At 37.6% G+C, this 22,734-nt stretch overlaps 2 protein-coding genes across 2 annotated transcripts; both read left to right on the top strand.

Annotated features, from left to right (window-relative positions):
• The first annotated feature begins 18,246 nt into the window (after window positions 1–18,246).
• On the top strand, window positions 18,247–18,768 carry LOC138334022 (variant surface antigen E-like). Its single transcript, XM_069282741.1, has one exon. The coding sequence runs from the start codon at window positions 18,247–18,249 to the stop codon at window positions 18,766–18,768; it is 522 nt and encodes a 173-aa protein (XP_069138842.1).
• A 98-nt stretch (window positions 18,769–18,866) lies between these two features.
• On the top strand, window positions 18,867–19,625 carry LOC138334021 (110 kDa antigen-like). The gene has a single exon (XM_069282740.1). The coding sequence runs from the start codon at window positions 18,867–18,869 to the stop codon at window positions 19,623–19,625; it is 759 nt and encodes a 252-aa protein (XP_069138841.1).
• The last annotated feature ends 3,109 nt before the right edge of the window (window positions 19,626–22,734 follow it).

The raw sequence follows: 22,734 nt of genomic DNA, 5'->3' as shown, positions 1-22,734 counted from the left end.
TATTTTGTCTATGACTCAATAACTTTAACAGATGTTGAGAATAATTCTAATAATTAAATTGAGATAACTCAATCAGGTACTTATTAGGCATAAATTTTTACAATAAAACAAATTGAGGTGTGGCGCATTGATATCTTACCCAATAATTCAGTTTGGCCATTGACTGTGCCACTCTTAAAATTCCCTGCGAAAACGTTCTGTATTTACGACGGCATATTAAGTGACGTACAATTCTTTCGGTCTATGATAAAAAATAACCTCAAAGATCTAAACAATAGAAAAGAGTTTGACATATGAAATTAAATTATACCGATATGTCTACATGCGAGATCAAAATTATTCATCTGATCTCTTCAAATTTGACCAGCGTGCATACAAGTTTTCGTTTGTTTTTGGTTGCTTTAGTAACAAAATCACTGTACACAGTGTTTTGTTCATAAAACATGTCCGGACAGTTTATCATACACTTCTGCATCTATTTCAGTGAAATATGACTGTAATGTTCGGGCCGTATGTATATGTAGAAGTCACTGTCCACAGGTTTCAAATTTGACCAATCAAAAGGTCGCTATACATTATTAGGGGATGTGGATGCAGAAGTACAAAGGAGCCATCAGCTTACTATTCTAGCTTATATTTATCCCTCATGTCATGTAATTTATCATATGACCGTATGTTTAATGGATATTATCAGTTTCTTTTAGGTCATCTGACCCGAAGGGTCAGGGTGACCTATTGTCATCATGCACCGTCCGTCGTCGTGTGCCATCCGCCATCCGTCGTGCGTAAACTTTTCATTCAAACGACTTCTTCTTAATAACCAAAAGGCCCAGGGTACCGATATTTGGCCTGTAGCATGCTGGGATGAAGGGCTACCAAGTTTGTTCAAATGAATGACCTCGACCTTCATTTAAGGTCACAGGGGTCAAATTGGCTGAAATCTTGAAATAACTTTTTGTGAATAACTAAGAGGCCTAGAGACCTGATATTGGGCCCTAGACATGATGGGATGAAGGGTTACCATATTTGTCATAAAAATGACCTTTATCTTCATTAAAGATCACAGGGGTCAAAATGGCTAAAATCTTTAAATGACTATGTTGTATTGTGCCAATAGTCAGATGACCGCTAAGGCCCATGGGCCTCATGTTTATATCCTTGGTTTGGTTGATAAGGTTAACGTCCTATTACAACTATATTCGTGTTGTGTCTCCTTTTTCCCTTGTATAGTGCTATCTCACTGAAACGTGCCGACAACGAATAGACCGAGCATGCACATCCCACCAGGTCACATCATACTGACAACGGGCGCATCAGTCGTCCCACTCCCTTAATGCTGAGTGCTAAGCAGGAACAGAAACTACTATATTTATAGATCATGGTCTCCCTTTTACGCCCTACCCGTAAAAAATAAGTCTTTAGGGCGTCATGAAATAATTAACCGAATTCTAATTTATTCTCATTATCTCATTATATAAGTATTTATCTTCAAGATGAAGAAAAAAAAAACGATTGAAATTGTGTGCGTCATTTGAGTTAACCCATTCAAAAATACATACCTCGAAAAATGTATGGCTTAAAATTTTATTGTCTATACGATTTATTCCGTGAGGAATTACTTACCACAGTGCGAATTATCTTCCTTAATATAATTATATCACGTCATTGTGCATTCATATCGAAATCATATTAAATAAATCAGGAACAGAACAATTATAGACTATGTCTGGGCCTATGGACAGAACCCAGAGTCTTCCTCACAGGTGCGAGCGCTCAACCGAAGGCGAAAAGTGAGGCATTGTCAAGGGAGACGTTTAAGTTGGTCGATTGGTGGCTGTGGTTCAGGTGTCATATGTAACCTGGATCTGACCTATCAAAGAACAAAGAATATAGTACCTATACAGGTAGTTGATTAATTCTTGTTCCAACATCGTATCCTATTGCAGATAGTTAATGAGATCCAAAACTTGTCATTTCTATATAGAGTGCAAAAACAAGAGGCTCATAGGGCTTGTGTCACTTACCTGGTTTTATTTTCTAATGAATTTTAAAGATTTTAGCGCTTAGCTTTAAAGTGAACAGTCGGGCAAGGTTTGTTTGTTTGATTAATTAACGTCCTATTAACAGCTATGGTCATGTAAGGACAGCCTCCCATGTATGCGGTGTGTTGCGTGTATGTTGTGCGAGGTGAGTGTACTGGGAGACTGCGGTATGTTCATGTTGTGTCTTGTATAGTGGAACTGTTGCCCTTTTTATAGTGCTATATCACTGAAGCATGTCGCCGAAGACACCAAGCAACACACCCCACCCGGTCACATTATACTGACAACGGGCGAACCAGTCGCCCCACTCCCTGTATGCTGAACGCTAAGCAGGAGCAGAAACTACCACTTTTATAGACTTTGGTGTGTCTCAGCCAGGGGGCCAGAACCCAGAGCCTTCCTCACAGGGGCGAACGCTCAACTCAAGGCCAAAAGTGAGGCGGTGCCAAGGGAGGCATTAGGAAAGATAAAGTCAGTTAGGAAGAAGAGAAAAGATAAGATCCTAAATTTAGTCGCCTTTTACGATCATGCAATAGGGGCAGCAGGTACAATTCTAACGCCCTACCTGCAGGGCCAGTCGGGCAAGGATGGCTAAAGTCGGTAAAAATGGTGTGAATGTATCCAGTATAATTTCTTATGAAATGGAAAAAATAAAATCTCTCGTCTTTAAAACATCCTACCGGCTCACTATGTCCGTGGTTACATATCCACGCAGCCTCGCTTTCAATGCTTTCAACTTTTCTTTACTTTAATGGTCAGAACTGGGAAACTAAGCAGAACTTGGCCGTCGTATTAATATGTGAGAACTTTTGGAAGGCCAATGAACGCATTTAGACTGGTTTTCTTTGCCCGACTATTCACTTTAAGGGAGTGGGACGACTGGTTCGCCCGTTGTCAATATAATATGAGTAAGTTGTGTTGCTTTGTGACTTCGGCAGCATGGTTTAGTGATATAGCACTATAAAAAACACAAGATATCCACTATACAAGAGGACACAACACGAATATATTGCAGTCACCCGAAGCAAACACGCACCACGTACCCCACACACCACATACATGGGAAGCCGTCCGTACAAGACACCGGTTGTTAATTGGACGTTAATTAAAGCAATCAAACAAAATGCTAAAAATTCAATCTTCCCCTGTTTACGTGTGATATATTCGGCTTTCTCTGTTCGGTTGATGCCAAATATTTTTCGTCTTAAAACGTTAAATATATTGCTTGTTGGTACTTTTAAGATTGTGTATCTACTTGTAATTGTTGAAGTCTTGCCCATTTATAGTGCTGCCTCACTGTCCACAAAGCAGACCCCCTTTCTATGCTGCGCTTTAAATAGGAACAGAACAATTATAGACTATGGACAGAACACAGAGTCTTCCTCACAGGCGCGAGCGCTCAACCGAAGGCGAAAATAAGGCATTGTCAAGGGAGACGTTTAAGTTGGTCGATTGGTGGCTGTGGTTCAGGTGTCATATGCAACCTGAATCTAACCTCTCGGAGAACAAAGAATATAGTACCTATACAGGTAGTTGATTAATTCTTGTTTCAACATCGTATCCTATTGCAAATAGTTAATGAGGACCAAAACTTGTCATTTCTATATAGAGTGCAAAAACAAGAGGCTCATAGGGCTTGTGTCGCTCACCTGGTTTTATTTTCTAATGAATTCTTTTGAAGATTTTCTTATAATTTCTCCGTAAGAACTTTAAAGGATTTATACTTTTTTATTTCTGGTTTGATGCCTGGCTTAAACACAGAATTTATCCATAGTAACATTCTTGTTTTGTTTGCCTTATTATTTAGATGGAAAAATACCTGCATAAATCATTTAACAATTACTAATTACTCTGTAAAACTGAAGTAAAATTTGAGACCACAACTTGTCTTAGTGGTCTGACCGTATGTACTCGTTTTACTGCATTTTATATGCAAATATAATGATTACCTGTCCAGACACATACTGTCATGTTGTGTGGAAGTACTCCTCGTGTTTACACATCTCCCTGTCCAGACATATACTGTCATGTTGTGTGGAAGTACTCCTCGTGTCTCTTCGTGTTTACACATCTCCCTGTGTTGTAATGTGATCCGAAGGCGGTTAAATGAATGTACTCATCAGCGAAGTATATTAACGGTGTTTTGCTGAAGGCAATACCCAACTATATCATTTTATCTCATCAACTTCTTATCATACCGAGGGTTGAATCCGTGTATGGTGGCCTTTCCTGTTGGAATTACTCAATAACTATCCATCACATAGAACGGCCATACATCAACAGAACAATTTTATAGTTGCTATGCCTTTATTTTGCTTTAATCTGTTTGCTGTTTATGATCAAGAATGTTATATTCTAGCCAGCTAAACAAATGGCAAGGATGAGCACTATGTCATCGACTTGAAAACAGAGATAAGAACCTGACCTCACATCTGGTTCAATATATCTATTAGTCCTATTCACTCCAACAAAACAAAAAAGTGACATATTTCAATTGTCGTACGTGAGCAGAAGTGTCGCATCCATGGAGTCTATTATATACTTTTTTGTAACTTTTTTTAAATTTTAAAAAGTTATGTTCATATGTTAGTGTGATATTACATCATCATTGTCATCTTCATCATCATCCGCATCATCTTTATCATCATCATCGATGTCATAATCATTACACTCATCATTGCCCTCATCTTAATCATCATCATCATCGTCATAACCATCATCATTCATAATCATTATAATCATCAACAACATGAAATATCATCACCATCATCAACATATTCTTTTATTGACCTTGTCTTAGTGGTCCGATGAATGTCCGATTTCAATGAGTGAATTCTATTGACAGGATTTTACTCCATATTTAATCCGAGTTTGCGATATTTGGTTGTAATCCAATATATGTTTCAGAAGCAGTAGCATTTTTAGGTCACCTGAGACGAAGTCTCAAGTGACCTATTCTAATCGCCTTTTGTCCGTCGTCGTGCGTCGTCCGTCATATGGCGATAAACAATTTACTTTTTTGACTTCTTCTCCAAAACTACTGAACCAAATTTGTTGAAATTTTGCAGAAACCTTCCATAGCCAAAGGTCAACCAAATTTGTGAATTATATGGTGCCAGCCCCCCAGGGGCCTGAGGGGTGGAGCCAAAAGGGGTCAAATAGGCTAAAACTTCAAAAATCTTCTTCTGAAATTCCAGATATGGTAGAATCAAATACTCTTCATACATTGAAAGGTCTTGATGTCCTTTACAAAAATTGTGAATTTTATGACCCTGGGGTCTCACGTTTCCCCCCTAGGGAGGGGGTCAAGTTTGCTATAGTTTATATAGTGAAAAAACATTTTTGAGCATTATTTGCTCATTTGTAATAGGAAATAAGTCAAATGTCAGAATTATCAGTATGAGATGGCCATTGAATCATATTAACAATTTTTCCACGACTGACCCCCAGGGGCCTGAGGGGTGGGGCCAAAAGGGGTCAAATAGGCTAAAACTTCAAAAATCTTCTTCTGAAATTCCAGAAATGGTAGAATCAAATACTCTTCATAGATTAAAAGGTCCTGAGGTCCTTTACAAAAATTGTGAATTATATGACCCTGGGGTCTCACGTTCCCCCCTAGGGAGGGGGTCAAATTTACTATAGTTCATACAGGGAAAAGACATTTTTGAGCATTATTTGAATATTTGTAATAGGAAATAAGTCAAATGTTGTCCGAATTATCAGTATGAGATGACCATTGAATCCTATTAACAATTTTTCCACGACTGACCTCCAGGGGCCAAAAGGGGTCAAATAGGCTAAAACTTAAAAACTCCTGAAATTCCAGAAATGGCAGAATCAAATACTCTTCATAGATTGAAAGGTCTTGAGGTCCTTTACAAAAATTGTGAATTATATGACCCTGGGGTCTCACGGTCCCCCTGGGGAGGGGGTCAAGTTTACTATAGTTTATATAGGGAAAACACATAATTGAGCATTATTTGGTCATGTGTAATAGGAAATGAGTCAAACTTTGTTAGAATTATTAGCCTGAGATAGTATTTTAACATCATATCCATATTGGTCCTCGCCGACCCCCAGGGGCCAGAGGGTGGGGCCAAAATTGGTCAAAATGGCTAAAATTTCAAAAGTCTCCTTCTGAATTTACAAATTTGATGGAACCAAATACTCTTCATAGATTGGAAGGTCTTTTTAAGGCCCTTTACAAAAATTGTGAATTTCATGGCCCTGGCATCTCAGACTTTCCCCTGATTAGGGGTCAAATCTATTTTAATTGATATTGGAAAAACACATTTATGAGCATTATTTGCTTTATTTTCAATAGGTCATAGTGACCTACTGCAATAGCCTATTGTCCATCGTGCGTTAACTTTACTTTGTGAAAATGATGCCTTGAGTAAATGTTAACCGAGGTTGATGAAACTTTGTATGTAGCCTTATATCAACAAGATTTCATACGAGTTCAAAAATGGGAATTATTCGACAGTAACGTACAAGTAATTGCCCTTTGTTCTAATTTTATCATTGTGCTTGTGAACGAGATAACTTTGGTAAATGTGAACTGATTTGATGAAACTCTGTATGTAGCCTTATATCAACAAGATCTAGGATGAGTTTGAAAAAGGGAATTTTTCGACGGTAACTATATTAAAGAGTTCATGTCCTTTGTAATAATGCTATTATTGGACCTTTTGTTCTAAAGATATTGTGGTGCTTTATCAAAATTGTGAATTCTATATACCCTTGGCCTCTATATTTGCCCCTGGGGAGGCTAAGTTTGTTATAGTTTATACTGAATACTTCTTGGGTATATTTTGTTTATTTTCTACTGGATATTGTTCAAACTTTTGATTCACATTATAACCACAAGAGGACATTTTGCTATTGTGTCATTTTGACCCTGTCTCATCCCCAAAGGCTGAGGGGTGGGGTCCAAATGGCTTAAATTTTTAGGTCACCTGACCTCAGTTATGATAAATTGTTCCAGTATGCAAATTCATCCAAGACCTCATTGCATACAGAGTTTCATCAACATCAGTTCATATTTACTTCAGCTTCTGTGTTGAATACAGGAGGGAAAAAAATTAACACACCATGTGTTAAAGTCCCTCATAGCTATTATGTTGGCCCTTAAATGACAAATTACTATTGGATGTCACGTGATCGTTAAGGCCCATGGGCCTCTTGTTTTGTTTTCATCCCCGCACACAACAGCCTGTCCGCCATCTTGACGTCTTTGTCGATGCGCAACGTTATAATGACGTTATGTAATTGTGACGTCACAATACATTCACATTCAGTTTCGCGCCACTTGATAGCGCCCGCTTGCCCGCGCACTATTGCAAATAGTACTAATGTGTGTAGCCAATCAGAATCCAGTATTCTGTCATGTGATGTACTTATTCTTGTAATCCACATTGGGGTAAAGAAGAAGTAGGCTTTTTAATGGAAAATCCCTAAGAATGCCGGACGTCGCACTATGGCAATAGGTCACTCTGACCTTCGGTTAAATGACTTTATATACGAATATATATTTTAATAAATTCAAAAGTAAGTTTCTTCACAAAAACGACCACAATGTCGATGACAGGTAAGCTGGAACACTGTGACATATTTGTTCGGGACTGATAAAAATACAATTGTTGTTTGCAGAAATAATTGTAAGTGTGATTTTAAAATGTTTAAAATATCCTTAAGATGGAACGATTTGATTTAAATGTTGGAACTGCAATGAGGATTATATGCATATTTCCATTTATTTGACAATTTCCACAGTGATCATGTCAGCATATCGAACCGACTATCACTTCGTCATAGAAACATCCTTTTTGGGGATGTGGCGCAGTGGTAGAAGGTGCAGGTATGTTTGGCTAGGCGATTGGGTGCCGCGAGATCGTGAGTTCGAGGCCCGGATAGGGCACGAGTCAATAAATATATTGTCATGCTTTGTTAAATTGTGTTTCTTTGATATTTTATGCATATTTTCATGGACATTTTGCCGCGAATAATGTCGGCGCTACTTATGACGTAATAAGAAGAGGCTTCACTGAGGGCATCGGGAATTTTGAATTGGTTGAATTGATAACAGTGTAGATTACAGTTTGTATTAAAAAAACATTGAACTGGATTGATGGCTTTGTAAGTTTCCTAGGATTGCAGACAAATTGAATAACGCGCGTTAAGAATTTATAATACTTAAATAACAGTATAATGTCAGGATCTATTTAATGTTATAGATGTATATATACAATTATAGTAACGTTTGGAGGTTTAACCTTAGGACCAAAATTATGAAGGTCATAAAACCACTCGACATATACTGGCAGCTGTTTTTATGGAATTATTAAATATCGAATAGGTCCTTTCATTCGACTGCCATAACTGACAATAGGGCATTCAACTTTTTTTCCCATTGCTATGGTGACCGTTGGAAAAACCGTGTATTTAACTACATCTATAGTCAATACATATCCGCGTTAATTTCTAGATGGCAATATCTGGAAAATTGTCATTTCTGAGGACATGAAATTATAACATGTTTAATGGAAAATAAGAAACTGTTATATCTGAAGGAAGATGTAAAAAATCAGAAGTCAATTGAAGTTACTTAAATACAGCAAAGAGCCGCAGCGCAAGGAATTATGAGGTGATTAGATATCGGTTATATTCATAATCGATATCCATACTCTAAAGACATGGGAGTAAAATAAGTAGCTTAAGATGGATTTCAACAACCCATGTCTGGAAGAAGACTGACGATTATTTTTTTACATATAATCAATGAAAACCAGCACTTCACCATACGGTATTTTTATATATCCACAACGAAACAAAGTCATTAAAAATATAAAGACTAGATTGAACTTATTTGGCTTTAATGTTTCTCTATTCTTTAAGAATTGGAATGTTTCGCATTGTTCACTAAAACCAAAACTAAAAGATCCATAGTAACTAGATTGTTCGCGTAGTACATAGCTATATTAGGAAACACAGTAACAAGATTGACTGAGATGGTTACTTTAAGGTATTAATGTATGTAGACATTGTTCGTAGTACATAGCTATATTAGGAACCACGGTAACAAGATTGACTGAGATGGTTACTTTAAGGTATTAATGTATGTAGACATTGTTCGTAGTACATAGCTACATTAGGAACCACAGTAACAAGATTGACCGAGATGGTTACTTTAAGGTATTAATGTATGTTTGTTTGTTTGTTTGTTTGTTTAATTAACGTCCTATTAACAGCTAATTAGACATTGTTCGTAGTACATAGCTATATTAGGAACCACAGTAACAAGATTGACAGAGATGGTTACTTTAAGGTCTTATTGTATGTAGACACATCAACTAACACTCCTTGTATCAATTTAATAAACATTTCCGGTCAGAAATTACAACCTGGTTTGGTTCGCTGAATTTTCCATTTATATCTCGGCTCATAGCACAGCAGCTTCTTCCTTGATGTTGTACTTAGCATTAGACCATCACAGTCCACTGTAACTGTTTTTGATCTTCCTTAATGTTGTACCTAGCAGTAGACCATCATAGGCCACTGTAACCATTCTTGATTTCTACTTCTCCCCCTAATAACTATTAAGAGTAATAATGCACGTTTTGTTTTTGTGTTTTCTCATGTTTGAAAACATAAGACCTTTTAAGCAGAAAATCAATTCTTTCGGGTATCTGAATTTAAAATAGTGTGCTTATGTCTATAGGTAGTCTACCTCAGTTTTAAACTAAAAACTTTAAAAGCTATTCAATGAATCGATGTGTGTCACGTTTCCCAATGATAAGTAATACGATACAGAAAGGGCGTTAGAATTGTACCTGTTGTCCTTATCTTTCATCTTACTCCTAGCTTACTTTCTCCTTCCTTACCTATGCACCGCCTCCCTTTTTGCCTTTGGTTGAGAGCTTGCCCCTGTAAGGATTGGTTTGTTTGGTTTATTAGTCCCCTGTCGGTGAAACCGGAGGAGACTACAGTGTTTGTTCCCGTCTTTCTGTCCGGATTTGGTTTCCAGATGATAACTTGAGAACGAGTTGATGGCTTTTGATTTTGTACAATTGGGGTTCAAAATGCCAACTACAAAGGTCACTGTTACTAAAAATAGATTGTCTCAGAGTTCCCGGACGATAACTTGGAGACCACATCAAAGGAATTTGTTCAAACTTCATACAATGAAAGCATAAGAATAAGAATAAGAGTTTGGGATTGAATTCGGGGTCAAAGGTCAGTGTAACGAAATATTATTTATTTCAAAAATAATTTTAGTTTCCGGACAATACAGAGAACATGCCAACAGAATTTGTCAAAGCTTCATACGGTGAAAGTATAACTATGCAATGATAATTTGCCATTGATTATAAAAATGTATTGACGGCAGTGGACAAGTGTTGCTTGTTATATCAGTATACTAACGTCATATTAACAGCCAGAGTCATGTAAGGACGGTCTCCCATGTATGTGGTGTTTTGCTTGTGTGAATTACTAGGCCTTATGTTGAGCGCTCGCCCGTGTAAGTTAAACTCTTGGTCCTGTAACCTGACCGAGATACACCTGATTAGCGCTTAACATACCAAGAGTGGGATGATTGGTTTTTCAGTTGTCACTATATTTGGTTTGTTTGTTTTATTAATTAACGTCCTATTAACGGCCAGGGTCATGTAAGGAAGGCCTCCCTTTTATGCAGTTTGTTGCGTGTATGTTTGGAAGGTGCGTGTCTTGGAAGACTGCGGTATATTCGTGTTATGTCTTATTGTATGATGGAACTCATATTTTGCTATACCATTGAAACATGCAACACATCTTACCCGGTCACATTATACTGACAGCGGGCCAAACAGTCGTCCCACTTCATTATGCTGAGCGCTAGCCAGAACCAGAAACTACCACTGTAATAGACTATTATATTCTCGACCAGGAGTCAAAACCTGTCAGGAAGGCTTTGGATTCTGTTCACCGGCTTAATACTACTGTCAGACCTTTATATTGTTATTAAGACTTCATATACAATCGTTTTGCCACATGTACAGATTGACACTTACCAATCTGGACGTCTTAACATGTTTTATACACTACATCAAACGTTATTTTATTAATCGACAAAAATAGTTGACATTCCGATTAGTAGTTTAGATGTATACAACCTTTGTCAGCTTGACGTTTTATATGTAACGAACGGAAATTTTTACCTATTTATCACAATTGTTTTGAACTACAAATAATATAAATTTCATTATCCTGGTTATCAAAGAATGTACATTGTGTAATGATAAAACAACAAGGATTCATGAGTTTGAATATCAGAAATACCAGCTGGGTATCACTGACGAGAAGTACCAGCAGAGCCGAGACAGACATATCGCCTAATCGACGTGTTCTTGCAATCATCGAGAGAAAAGCTTGTGTTGTCGGGGACTTTGTTCCTGAAATAGATTACATGTTCTTTACCGGATAATGAAGCCAGTCTGAGCCTTGTGACATGATATATATGCCATTGTGTTTCTCTCGCGTCGGATCCCAGCTCAAGAGTTACGTATTGGCATAATAAGACCGACTTACAAAGGCTGTTTTGAACCCCTTGTTTAAGGTCTTGTTAACCTTAAAGTATGATTTTAGGTCACCCGAGACGAAGTCGGGAATTCTAATCGCCCTTTGTCCGTCGTCGTCCGAAATTAACTTACATTTTCTACTTCTCCAAAACTGCTGAAGCAAATTCAATGATATTTGCAAAATTCTAAATTATATTGACCCACTCTCAAGAGGGAGGGGGGGGGGGCTATCCTACAGTTAGGGCTACCTGCTGTCCCTATTGCATGATTGTATAATGCGATATAATCAGGATTTTTAGTTCACCTGTGCCGAAGAGCCGATGTATAAATGAGCTGCATAAATGTTGGCTCTGACTCCCCGGGGGCTGGAGGGGCGGGGCCATATTAGGGAAGTTGAGGCAAGTCCTTTAAATCGCTACTAGTCATAGACTTTTTTCTGCATGGATTCTAACAAAATTTTGCAATAAACATCCTTAGAGGAAGCGGAACAAAAATGTATAAAGTTTGGCTCTGACCACTTGGGGGCAGGAGGGGCGAGGCTCAATAAGGGAAATTGAGGCAATTCCTTTAAATTGCTACTGGACATAGAGTTATGCATGGATTTTAACCAAATTTGGTCAAAATTATTGTCTTAGAATAGGATACAGAGTTTGTATGAATTTAGGGTTTGACCTCCTGAAGCAGAAAAAGTGGGGCCCCAATAGGGAAATTAGATTCTTTAAAATTCTTTCAATAAATAATGAATCTGTATTCAAAGAACCCAGAGCCTTCCTCACGGGTGCGTACGCTCAACTCAAGGCCAAGGGTGAGGCGGTGTCAAGGAAGGCAGTAGGAAAGATAAAGTCAGTTAAGAAGAAGAGAAAAGATAAGATCCTTTTACGATCATGCATTAGGGGCAGCAGGTACAATTCTAACGCCCTACCTGCAGGGCCAATATATATTGTTCTCTTTACATACAGTACAATTTTGACATCCTTTTCGGAAACATGAAGTTTTTGTGTCATACATAATAAAATTTGTTCAAATACTAATTTGTTAATGTTTTCATATCATGAAAATGCAAACGATGAGGTAGAAATGTGGTCAACCAATAACATAAGTTCCATCAAATGAAAAAAAATGACACTATATCAAATAACTATATCGACATACACAAATCGATCTCCTTTTTTCTGGCCTTTGCAATGATTTGAGTTAGGCAGAGAGAAAATCAAATAGGGTTGGTTTTGGCGTCTGAGAAGGTAGTTTTGGGGAACTGCAGAAATAACCAACGCTACTATTGACCACTTTTGCCGAGGTGATAGCTATCTTTATTGCGTTTATCTATTCAAGCAACATAAAACTATTCTATTGCAAAGCAGACAACCGGACGAGGTGATGCCCACGTTATTCAGTGTTATCGTGATAAAGATAAAGTTTGCATTTTACCCTAAAGACATGCAATAAAAATGTACCGTGCTTTCGTTAAATGGATTATCATTGAATATTTTGGTAGCTTTAAACAAGACAAGAAATCCAGGGAAGAGGATGTGTCGCCTGCACAGCATCACAAAAAATAATCATTTACTTTTGAAAATATTGTAAATAATTAGGTGAAGTTATCAAATCCTGTGACTCTTGCAAATATTGATGGATTTTAACCAGTATCAAATCACTTCTTCGAGATCGCATTAATATAAACCAATATACCAAATTTGGTTGAAATTTGACAATGAATACTAAAGTTATCGTACGGAAACCATAGATTTATCTGTTTTGACGATTTGAAAGTCCCGTAACTCTTGCAAATATTGACGGATTTTGACAATTATCTAACTCATTTGAGATCTCATTATATATATGAAATTTGGTTGAAAATGGAAAATCGATATTTAAGCTATCGAGCGGAAACCATTTGTTTGGAAGATTCTAAAGACCCGTAACTCTTGCATATTGAGGGCATTAGACCAGTATCGAACTCATCCGAAATCACATTGATATAAAGCAATATACCAAATTTGATTGAAATCGGACAAAAAATAGTAAAATTATCGCACGAAACCATTTTCCGGACGCCGACATAGTGATACCTAAGTGCCGCCCTTGCGTTGAAGTTGACACAATAATGACAGCCGCCAGAAAGATCCCCGCTCCAAGTAAAGTTGAACATTTTATATTCGCAGTAAATTAGGCGTAGTGAATTTATTGTTTTGTTTTTGTTTTCGCACCCAAGGGTCCATCATACTTGTTTGTTTGTTTGATTAATGAACGTCCTATTAACACCTATGGTCATGTAATGAAGGCCTCCCATGTATGCTGCGTGTTGCGTGTATGTTGTGCGAGGTGCGTGTTTTGGGAAACTGCGGTAGATTCATGTAATGTATTCTTGTATAGTGGAACTGTTGCCTTCCTCACACGGGCGAACGCTCAACTCCGGGCAAAAAGTGAGGCGGTGCTAAGGGAGACATTAGGAAGGACAAAATCAGTAAGGAAGAATAGAAAAGATAAGATCCTAAATTTTAGTCGCCTTTTACGATCATTCAATAGAGCCAATAGGTACAATTCTAACGCCCTACCTGCAGGGCTGACTAAGGACCCGAAAACAAAGATTCGTACGTACCAACTAGCACTGAAATTAAGCGACTGCGGTAGTGTTGATTTCCTTCTTACTTATAACAATGTCAGTCATTGTCCAAGTCTGATTAAAATACATGGGTGAGGATAAAGCTTCCACTCCGTGATCTCTGTGTCTCAAACAAACCCTATATAGCAATTTCCATAGATATCGGATGATTTTATTATTTTACCCCTGTATAGTCATACATGTAGTAACCACATCGATGTTGCCATGTGCAATTTTACTGCTGTATCACTAATCACGATCGATAATTTCAAAATTTTTAAGACAATAAAAGCAATTCCAGCTTTGAAAACTATGTTTATGGAAAACCGGTGTTAATATTGGTATGTACCTGGTCGTGTAATGTGACAGGGTAGGATGTAGGGGTGACTATTGAGCAAAATCTTACAATTGCGATATTCATAATGACTATTGCAATAGTATTGCGATATTGACAAACTATTGCGATAATATTGCGATAGTTAAACAACATAGTTTTCCTGTCATTCAATTTCAAATCGATATTCAGTGCTTGTAAATGTAGTTGTTATTGTTGTTTATGTTTGCGGTCATTGTCAATAATGTTTGTTGGCTAACTGGTATTGACATATCTTTGGTAATAAATTAAATATTCAAACACATCCATGTTTCTTTGTCTTATTATTTATTGATACAAAACTAACTGACCATAAGTGTAACATTACACTACAAACCACAAAAAAGTGGAAAAACCTGAAATCTTCACCTTTGATGTTTTGTATAAAATGTCCTACTGTTAATACAATTTTTTTTACACAAACAAGGTCAGGAATTGCAATTAATTCCAGTCTTATGCAGGATGCCAGTTCTTTTTTAAGAATATGAGCCTGTCAACATTCTCAGATTTTAAAGCTGATCGTTGGGCAGTGACTATATCCCCGGCAGTGGAAAACACCCTTTCTGTGGGCACGGAAGTGGCTGGAATACTCAAGTATATTTTGGCAAGATTGGCCAAAGGTGGGAACTTCTCACAATGGGTAGACCACCAAATCAATGGATTACTGTCAGTAGGGATAGGGGTTCTGTTTTGTAAGCCTTTACTTCACTTTCAACCTGATCTTCAATAGATCTGGGTTTCTCCACTTTTAAGATATAAATGTCACCTAAAAGGCTTGACATAGCACTAGCTGGTTTGGGGGATTTGTTTTCCGTGGTTCCCGGTTCCAGTTTAATAACTTTTTCCGGAATAACTGGTTCCTCATTTTCTGAAGATGGTAATTCCGGTACCCGAGGGAGGTGTAACTGTACTGGATGATTCCCCAGACTCCATTTTAACAACATGCCTCTCTTGCACACTTTTCCCAAGTTCGATTGCCTTCAATTCCAGTTGATGGAAAGCTTCCAAGTCTCTCTTGATCGGAGAGGAACGGCATGGTTTGAAACGTGGGTCTAAGAGAGTTGCTCTTGTCAAAATGTCAGTGTTGTTCTTGTATCGACCAGCAAGATCATTAACCACAGTGCGTTTAACAGCCTGAGTAACGCTATCATCATTCTCCTGTTCCAACATGAGGCTGTTTAAAAGCTGATACTGAAGGGGTCTAATAATTGATAAGGTGGGCAGTGTCTCTTCACATAATGCAGTAGTTGCTATTTTAAGAGGAGATAGAACTTTGACTAGTTCTTCAGCATCTTCAATGTCACTTTCAGTAAGTGTGGATATGTCCTTTTCTTTGCCTCTCAATTCTCTGCAAGTAAGTGCAGCATACACTGCAGGCTGCTGCTCTAGGAACCGGCTAGCCATGTCCAGAGCTGAATTCCAACGTGTTTGTACATCGATTGACAACTTATGGCGTGGTAATTGCAAAAGTATTTGTTTCTCATGCAGTTTGTTGGTGGTTATCGAACTATGATGAAAATACTCTACAATGCGTCTCATTCTTCCTAAGAGACGTGCTACCTTAGGGATTTTCAAGGCTTTACCACATGCTAGATTTAGCGTATGTGCATAACAACCAATATGACAGGAAATGCCTGCCTCCTTTGCGGCGAAAATCATATTGGATGCGTTGTCTTACATGTGGTGGGTAATCAGAAGGGAGATTCCATTCCAAAATGGCAACCTTTAAAACAGCAGCAATGTTTACCCCTGTATAGCTCTCGGGCATTACAAGTCTACTACAAAATAGCATAAAATATAGCATGATATTTTTTTTTTTATTTTTTTTTGTATTTTATAGATTTACAAGCTTAATTTAAATTCATTACTTTTAATGCTTTATACATTTTTACATTCTTTTTCTTAAAGTTTATTTGTAGAGTCAGTATTAACACTGTATAATTTTATACACATCTTACATTTACAAGTTATTTCAGAATTTCTATTTTTACGTTTTAAATGTTATTTTATAAATGAAATAAACTTATTTACAGTTCATTTTTATTTATTAAAATAAAATATATCTATTCAATTCCTTACAAATGAAATGTTAACAAGATTCAAGAAAATATAATAAATGGTCAAATATCATTTATATTTATGTATTAACATAAAATTACAAACCTGTAGTACAAAGTTTTTCATTTCCCATTTCTCATTGATGTGGCAACTTGTCACCGTCACATGGATTCTGTGGCACAACTTGTCCATCCATCAGTTGTCAGTGAAACGGAGACAGCATTTCTCAGTTCGGTTTTAACTCTTTCCTTTACACTATTATATAACTCGGGCACTGCATTTTCAGAAAAATATTGCCTGGATGGAACTCTATACCTTGGCTCTAGCACAGACAACAAGTGTTTAAACCCCGTGTTTTCAACAACACTGTAAGGACGCAAGTCCTTTACAATAAAGTGTGTGATTGAATCTGTTATTGCTTTGGATCTGCTGGATGTAGATTCAAGTTTTTTACCAAAAAAGGCAATGACGTTTGGTCGGTTTGGCGTGGTAGTTTGACTACAGCTTGCGTCAGGTTTGCAGCTTTCTTTGAAGATCTCAGATTTTGTTTTGTTTATGTTTATTGATGGGTGTTTTCGCCGAATGTGGTCCGTTTCTGTACCATTTTGAACGAATCCAAAGTTAACCCAAACGGCAGACTTCGCCTACTTGTTGTCAACAAACGTGATTTCATTGCCGTCTGACATGTTTGTGTTGATGATGTTACATGCGCGCAGACTGATTGCGCGCCCCCTAGTGGTCAATACATCTACCTATGTAGTGGCGCGCACAACCGCTGTTTGACGTCGAAGTACCCATGATTTGGTTTTAAGTGCAGTAAGAATGCTTAAATGTCATTTTGTACCGTTGTGAATGCAAATTGCTATACTATCGAGACTATCACAATATTCATATAACTATCGGCAATAGTATCGACTTTCAATTTTCGCATCGATGCATTGACATCGAGAGTGATACAATTGTGATAAGTCGATGCATCTCTAGTAGGATGTGCTTCTTCTGTGTCTCTAACGGCATCTATCACTTGGGAGACACAACACGAACACACTGCATGCTCCCACATCACGTACGTAACATAGCATACACGACGTTCCAATATCACGCACGAAACACAGCATACAGGAAGTTCCTACATCACGAACGCACATAACATGTAGGGCGTCCTCACATAACGCACGAAACCGCATACAGGATGTTCCTATATCACGCACAGCATACAGGATATTCCATCATCACGAACGAAACACAGCACAAGGACGTTCCCACATCACGCATGCAACATAACATACAGGATATCCCCACATCACGCACAGCATACAGGACGTTCCAGCTCATGAACGAAACACAGCATATAGGACATCCCAACAACACCACGAACGAAACACAGCATACAGGACGTTCTAACACCAAGAACGGAGCACAGCATACAGGACGTTCTAACATCAAGAACGGAACACAACATACAGGACGTTCCACATCACGAATGAAACACAGCATACAGAATGTTTCAACATAACGAACGAAAAACTGCATACAGGACATCCCAACAACACACAGCATACAGGACGTTCTAACATCAAGAACGGAACACAGCATACAGGACGTTCCAGCATCATGAACAAAACACAGCATACAGGACATCCCAACAACATCACGAACGAAACACAGCATACAGGACGTTCTAACAACATCACGAACGAAACACAGCATACAGGACATCCCAACAACATCACGAACGAAACACAGCATACAGGACATCCCAACAACATCACGAACGAAACACAGCATACAGGACATCCCAACAACACACAGCATACAGGACATCCCAACAACATCACGAACGAAACACAGCATACAGGACGTTCTAACAACATTACGAACGAAACACGGCATACAGGACATCCCAACAACATCACGAACGAAACACAGCATACAGGACGTTCTAACAACATTACGAACGAAACACGGCATACAGGACATCCCAACAACATCACGAACGGAACACAGCATACAGGACGTTCTAACACCAAGAACGGAGCACAGCATACAGGACGTTCTAACATCAAGAACGGAACACAACATACAGGACGTTCCACATCACGAATGAAACACAGCATACAGAATGTTTCAACATAACGAACGAAAAACTGCATACAGGACATCCCAACAACACACAGCATACAGGACGTTCTAACATCAAGAACGGAACACAGCATACAGGACGTTCCAGCATCATGAACAAAACACAGCATACAGGACATCCCAACAACATCACGAACGAAACACAGCATACAGGACATCCCAACAACACACAGCATACAGGACATCCCAACAACATCACGAACGAAACACAGCATACAGGACGTTCCAGCATCATGAACAAAACACAGCATACAGGACATCCCAACAACATCACGAACGAAACACAGCATACAGGACATCCCAACAACACACAGCATACAGGACATCCCAACAACATCACGAACGAAACACAGCATACAGGACATCCCAACAACATCACGAACGAAACACAGCATACAGGACATCCCAACAACATCACGAACGAAACACAGCATACAGGACATCCCAACAACACACAGCATACAGGACATCCCAACAACATCACGAACGAAACACAGCATACAGGACGTTCCAGCATCATGAACAAAACACAGCATACAGGACGTTCTAACAACATTACGAACGAAACACGGCATACAGGACATCCCAACAACATCACGAACGAAACACAGCATACAGGACGTTCTAACAACATTACGAACGAAACACGGCATACAGGACATCCCAACAACATCACGAACGGAACACAGCATACAGGACGTTCTAACACCAAGAACGGAGCACAGCATACAGGACGTTCTAACATCAAGAACGGAACACAACATACAGGACGTTCCACATCACGAATGAAACACAGCATACAGGACATCCCAACGTCACGAACGAAACATAACATACAGGACGTTAATTAACCAACTAATTATTGATCTTATCACATCAGTACCTTAACAAGACGCAGGCTATATTATAAAATCGATAATTGTCCAGCTTACAAAGATTTTTAAATGGAAAATTATGTCGCTAACTTTAGATACGGAGCAGTAAAACCTAGACGGATTGAATTATGGCGCGTCTTCAATACTAATGTTTATTTTTCGTCATACATATAACAAATCCCATTCAGTTAATGGGTCAGAAGCTTTTATATGTTGTAAAACACGAAATGGTTTTGTCTGAACTAATATTAAGAGTTAACGACGTGATTTTGAAAATCATGTATTGTTTCTATCATATGTAATTATTGTTGTATAATATTCTATCGATATTTTGGTTCAATATTATTCGCTAAATATATACTTGATGGATGAAGATTAAACCTATATATTTATGAACATATTTAGCCTCAGCCCGTACTAATTGGCTCCTCTTTTGTAGAATTAATGAACTGCATTGAACCCTTTGTCTTACAGTACTCATTTATACCACATGGCTGTGTTTTATAATTGCGGACAACTTCAAGTTGATTATCCTCGCCTCCGATTGATTTCCTGCAGGATTTAATGGATCGTTATATTGTGCCCATTATCGGCTCCTTAGCTACTGTTAGACATAATTAGGCGATAATGATTAGTGTTTAGGGTGGCCGTATTGTCTACACAAGCAAAACGACTGTCACTCTGCAATGTGTCCCAATCGATTGCAATAATACTGTACAGATTGATTAGCGATAACGTATATTCGATATTAAAATTGACAATTATGATTTCATTAAAACTTTTTGGCATTCTTAATAAACGAATTTCCCTAAAACTACCGCAACGAGCAAATAATATTGAGATCATGCAATAAGTATTCTGACGTATATAGGAAGATTTGCCGGTTGTCATGACATTGAAATACAAGAACTAACAAGCTTTGTACTTTTTAAATAACTTTTATGTGATAGATGTGAACGTAGAAATAAACTTACCATAATATAATATATATACAAACAGAAGATATGTAGAGGTTACACAACGAGTGGTTGTTGGATATGGAATTTATTACACATGAGTGAGTCCTTTTTTAAAAGTTACGTGTCTTTTGTAACTTTAAAAAAAAATAACTTACGAGTGTGGAATAAATTCCATATCCAATACCCACGAGTCGTGTGATCTGTTTCTTCCACAATTATAACCGTTATTAGCCGATAGAAATACGACGAGTATGAGGTAACGTGTGTTTGCAAAGATATGCAAATAAGATATAGTGATATATACATAAACAAAAAGACGCTAATAACTATTCAAAAGTCGTATTTTGATAAATCCATTCATATAAAAGTCTTCGAATTGGGAACAACTTTATGATGGAATATTTCTCATTTAATGTATTATTCAAGTTACTTTTTCAAGGTTACTTAAAATATTACACTCTTTATCGGACTATAAAAAAACATGCGCACGGCAATGGTCCCGACAAAGTGTTGTAATTTTTCGGGTCAATCCGAAATCAAAGATGGCCGCTACAGTCACCATATTAAAAACACATTTTGAACTTCTTCTCAAGTTCTACCAGTGTGATATAGCTGAAACTTGCATGAAATGATCCTGATATGATCTGGTTGATCCCAAATCGAAGGTGGCTACCATGACACCATATATGATTAATTTGTCTATTACCGAGGTAGTCAGATGACCGTTACGGCCCTTGGGCCTCTTGTTGAGACATGCAACGTCTCTCGATTATTAATAACGTTGACAAATGACGACGTTACACTGAGAAATAAGTAAATCGGTCAAAGTTCACTGTGTTAGCCAATCAGAATGCGTACAGAGTTTATACCACGTGTGGCATAAACAAATTGTCAATCAACAGCTGCATTGATTATCTGATTCCCTAAGAGTTGAATAACAGGGCCAATTGTGGTAGAAAAAGGTTTTACTTAACATCAAATGCAACCAAACATAGTTAAAATTAAAATTACATCAAGCAATGGATGATTTCATATTATTTAAAGCCAATCTAGAGTTGCCTCCCTTGTGAGTTGTGTGTGGCAAGTATCTTTGTAAAATTAAAAATATTTGGCCCATCCCATGTCAAAATGAACTGATACTATATGCAGTTATAAGACAGTTTCCTACCAGTTCATCAATTTTTAAGTTGTCTTGCAACTTGTTATGAAATGCAAATAAACATAAAGATACATCAATTGTAAAATTAAAATGTGTGATTTCCTTTTTTTATTATTATTTATTACCACCAACCATGCATGCAAACGTTATTTAAAGCTAATGCTCAGTTTAATAAGCACAATTCTATACATTTATAAGATTTTATTCTTCATAATATTTGATAAATGTGTGATATATATATAAGCATCTCCCTTACACCTTATGAATGCAGCTACAGCCATGGGTCATCACACTCAAAGTGATAGGGGTAAGTTCTAACCAATATACTGGCCCTGCAGGTAGGACGTTAGAATTGTGCCTGCTGATCGTAAAAGGCGACTAAATTAAGGATATTATCTTTTCTCTTCTTCCTAACTGTCTTATCTTTCCTAATGCCTCCCTCGACACCGCCTCACTTTTGGCCTTGAGTTGAGCGTTCGTCCGTGTGAGGTAGGGTTCTGTCCCTGGCCTAGACACACCAAAGTCTATAAAAGTGGTATTTTCTGCTCCTGCATAGCACTGAACATACGGGGAGTGGGGCGACTAAATTATTAATTGTTAAAACAACATTAAATTAATAAAACAAAAAAAAACATTATACACATTGTGATGATGTGTACCTTACATGTAAGTCCCGATCCCACTCCATTTTACAAAATTTACAAACATTTTGATAATTACAATACTTACAATGAATACGTTTTAATTTTAGAAAGTCAAATAAGAGTTCGAAATGAATTTGGACAGTACTGTCAAAAAATATATTTACGTCTACAGTGAAGTAAAATGAAAAAAATACGGTCAAAGCCTGAAGGCAAGTTCTACCATTTCATTTCACATTTTTACAGTACAGTGATATCAGTAATTGAAAAGTAACATTTTCGGATATATTTTCATTTTTTTGTTTGTTTGATTTATTAACGTCCTA

The sequence above is a fragment of the Argopecten irradians genome, chromosome 10 (genome assembly GCF_041381155.1).
Source record: "Argopecten irradians isolate NY chromosome 10, Ai_NY, whole genome shotgun sequence".
NCBI classification, from domain to species: Eukaryota; Metazoa; Mollusca; class Bivalvia; order Pectinida; family Pectinidae; genus Argopecten; species Argopecten irradians.
The sequence above is the reverse complement of the archived record's forward strand: the minus strand, read 5'-3'. Positions and strand labels throughout refer to the sequence as shown.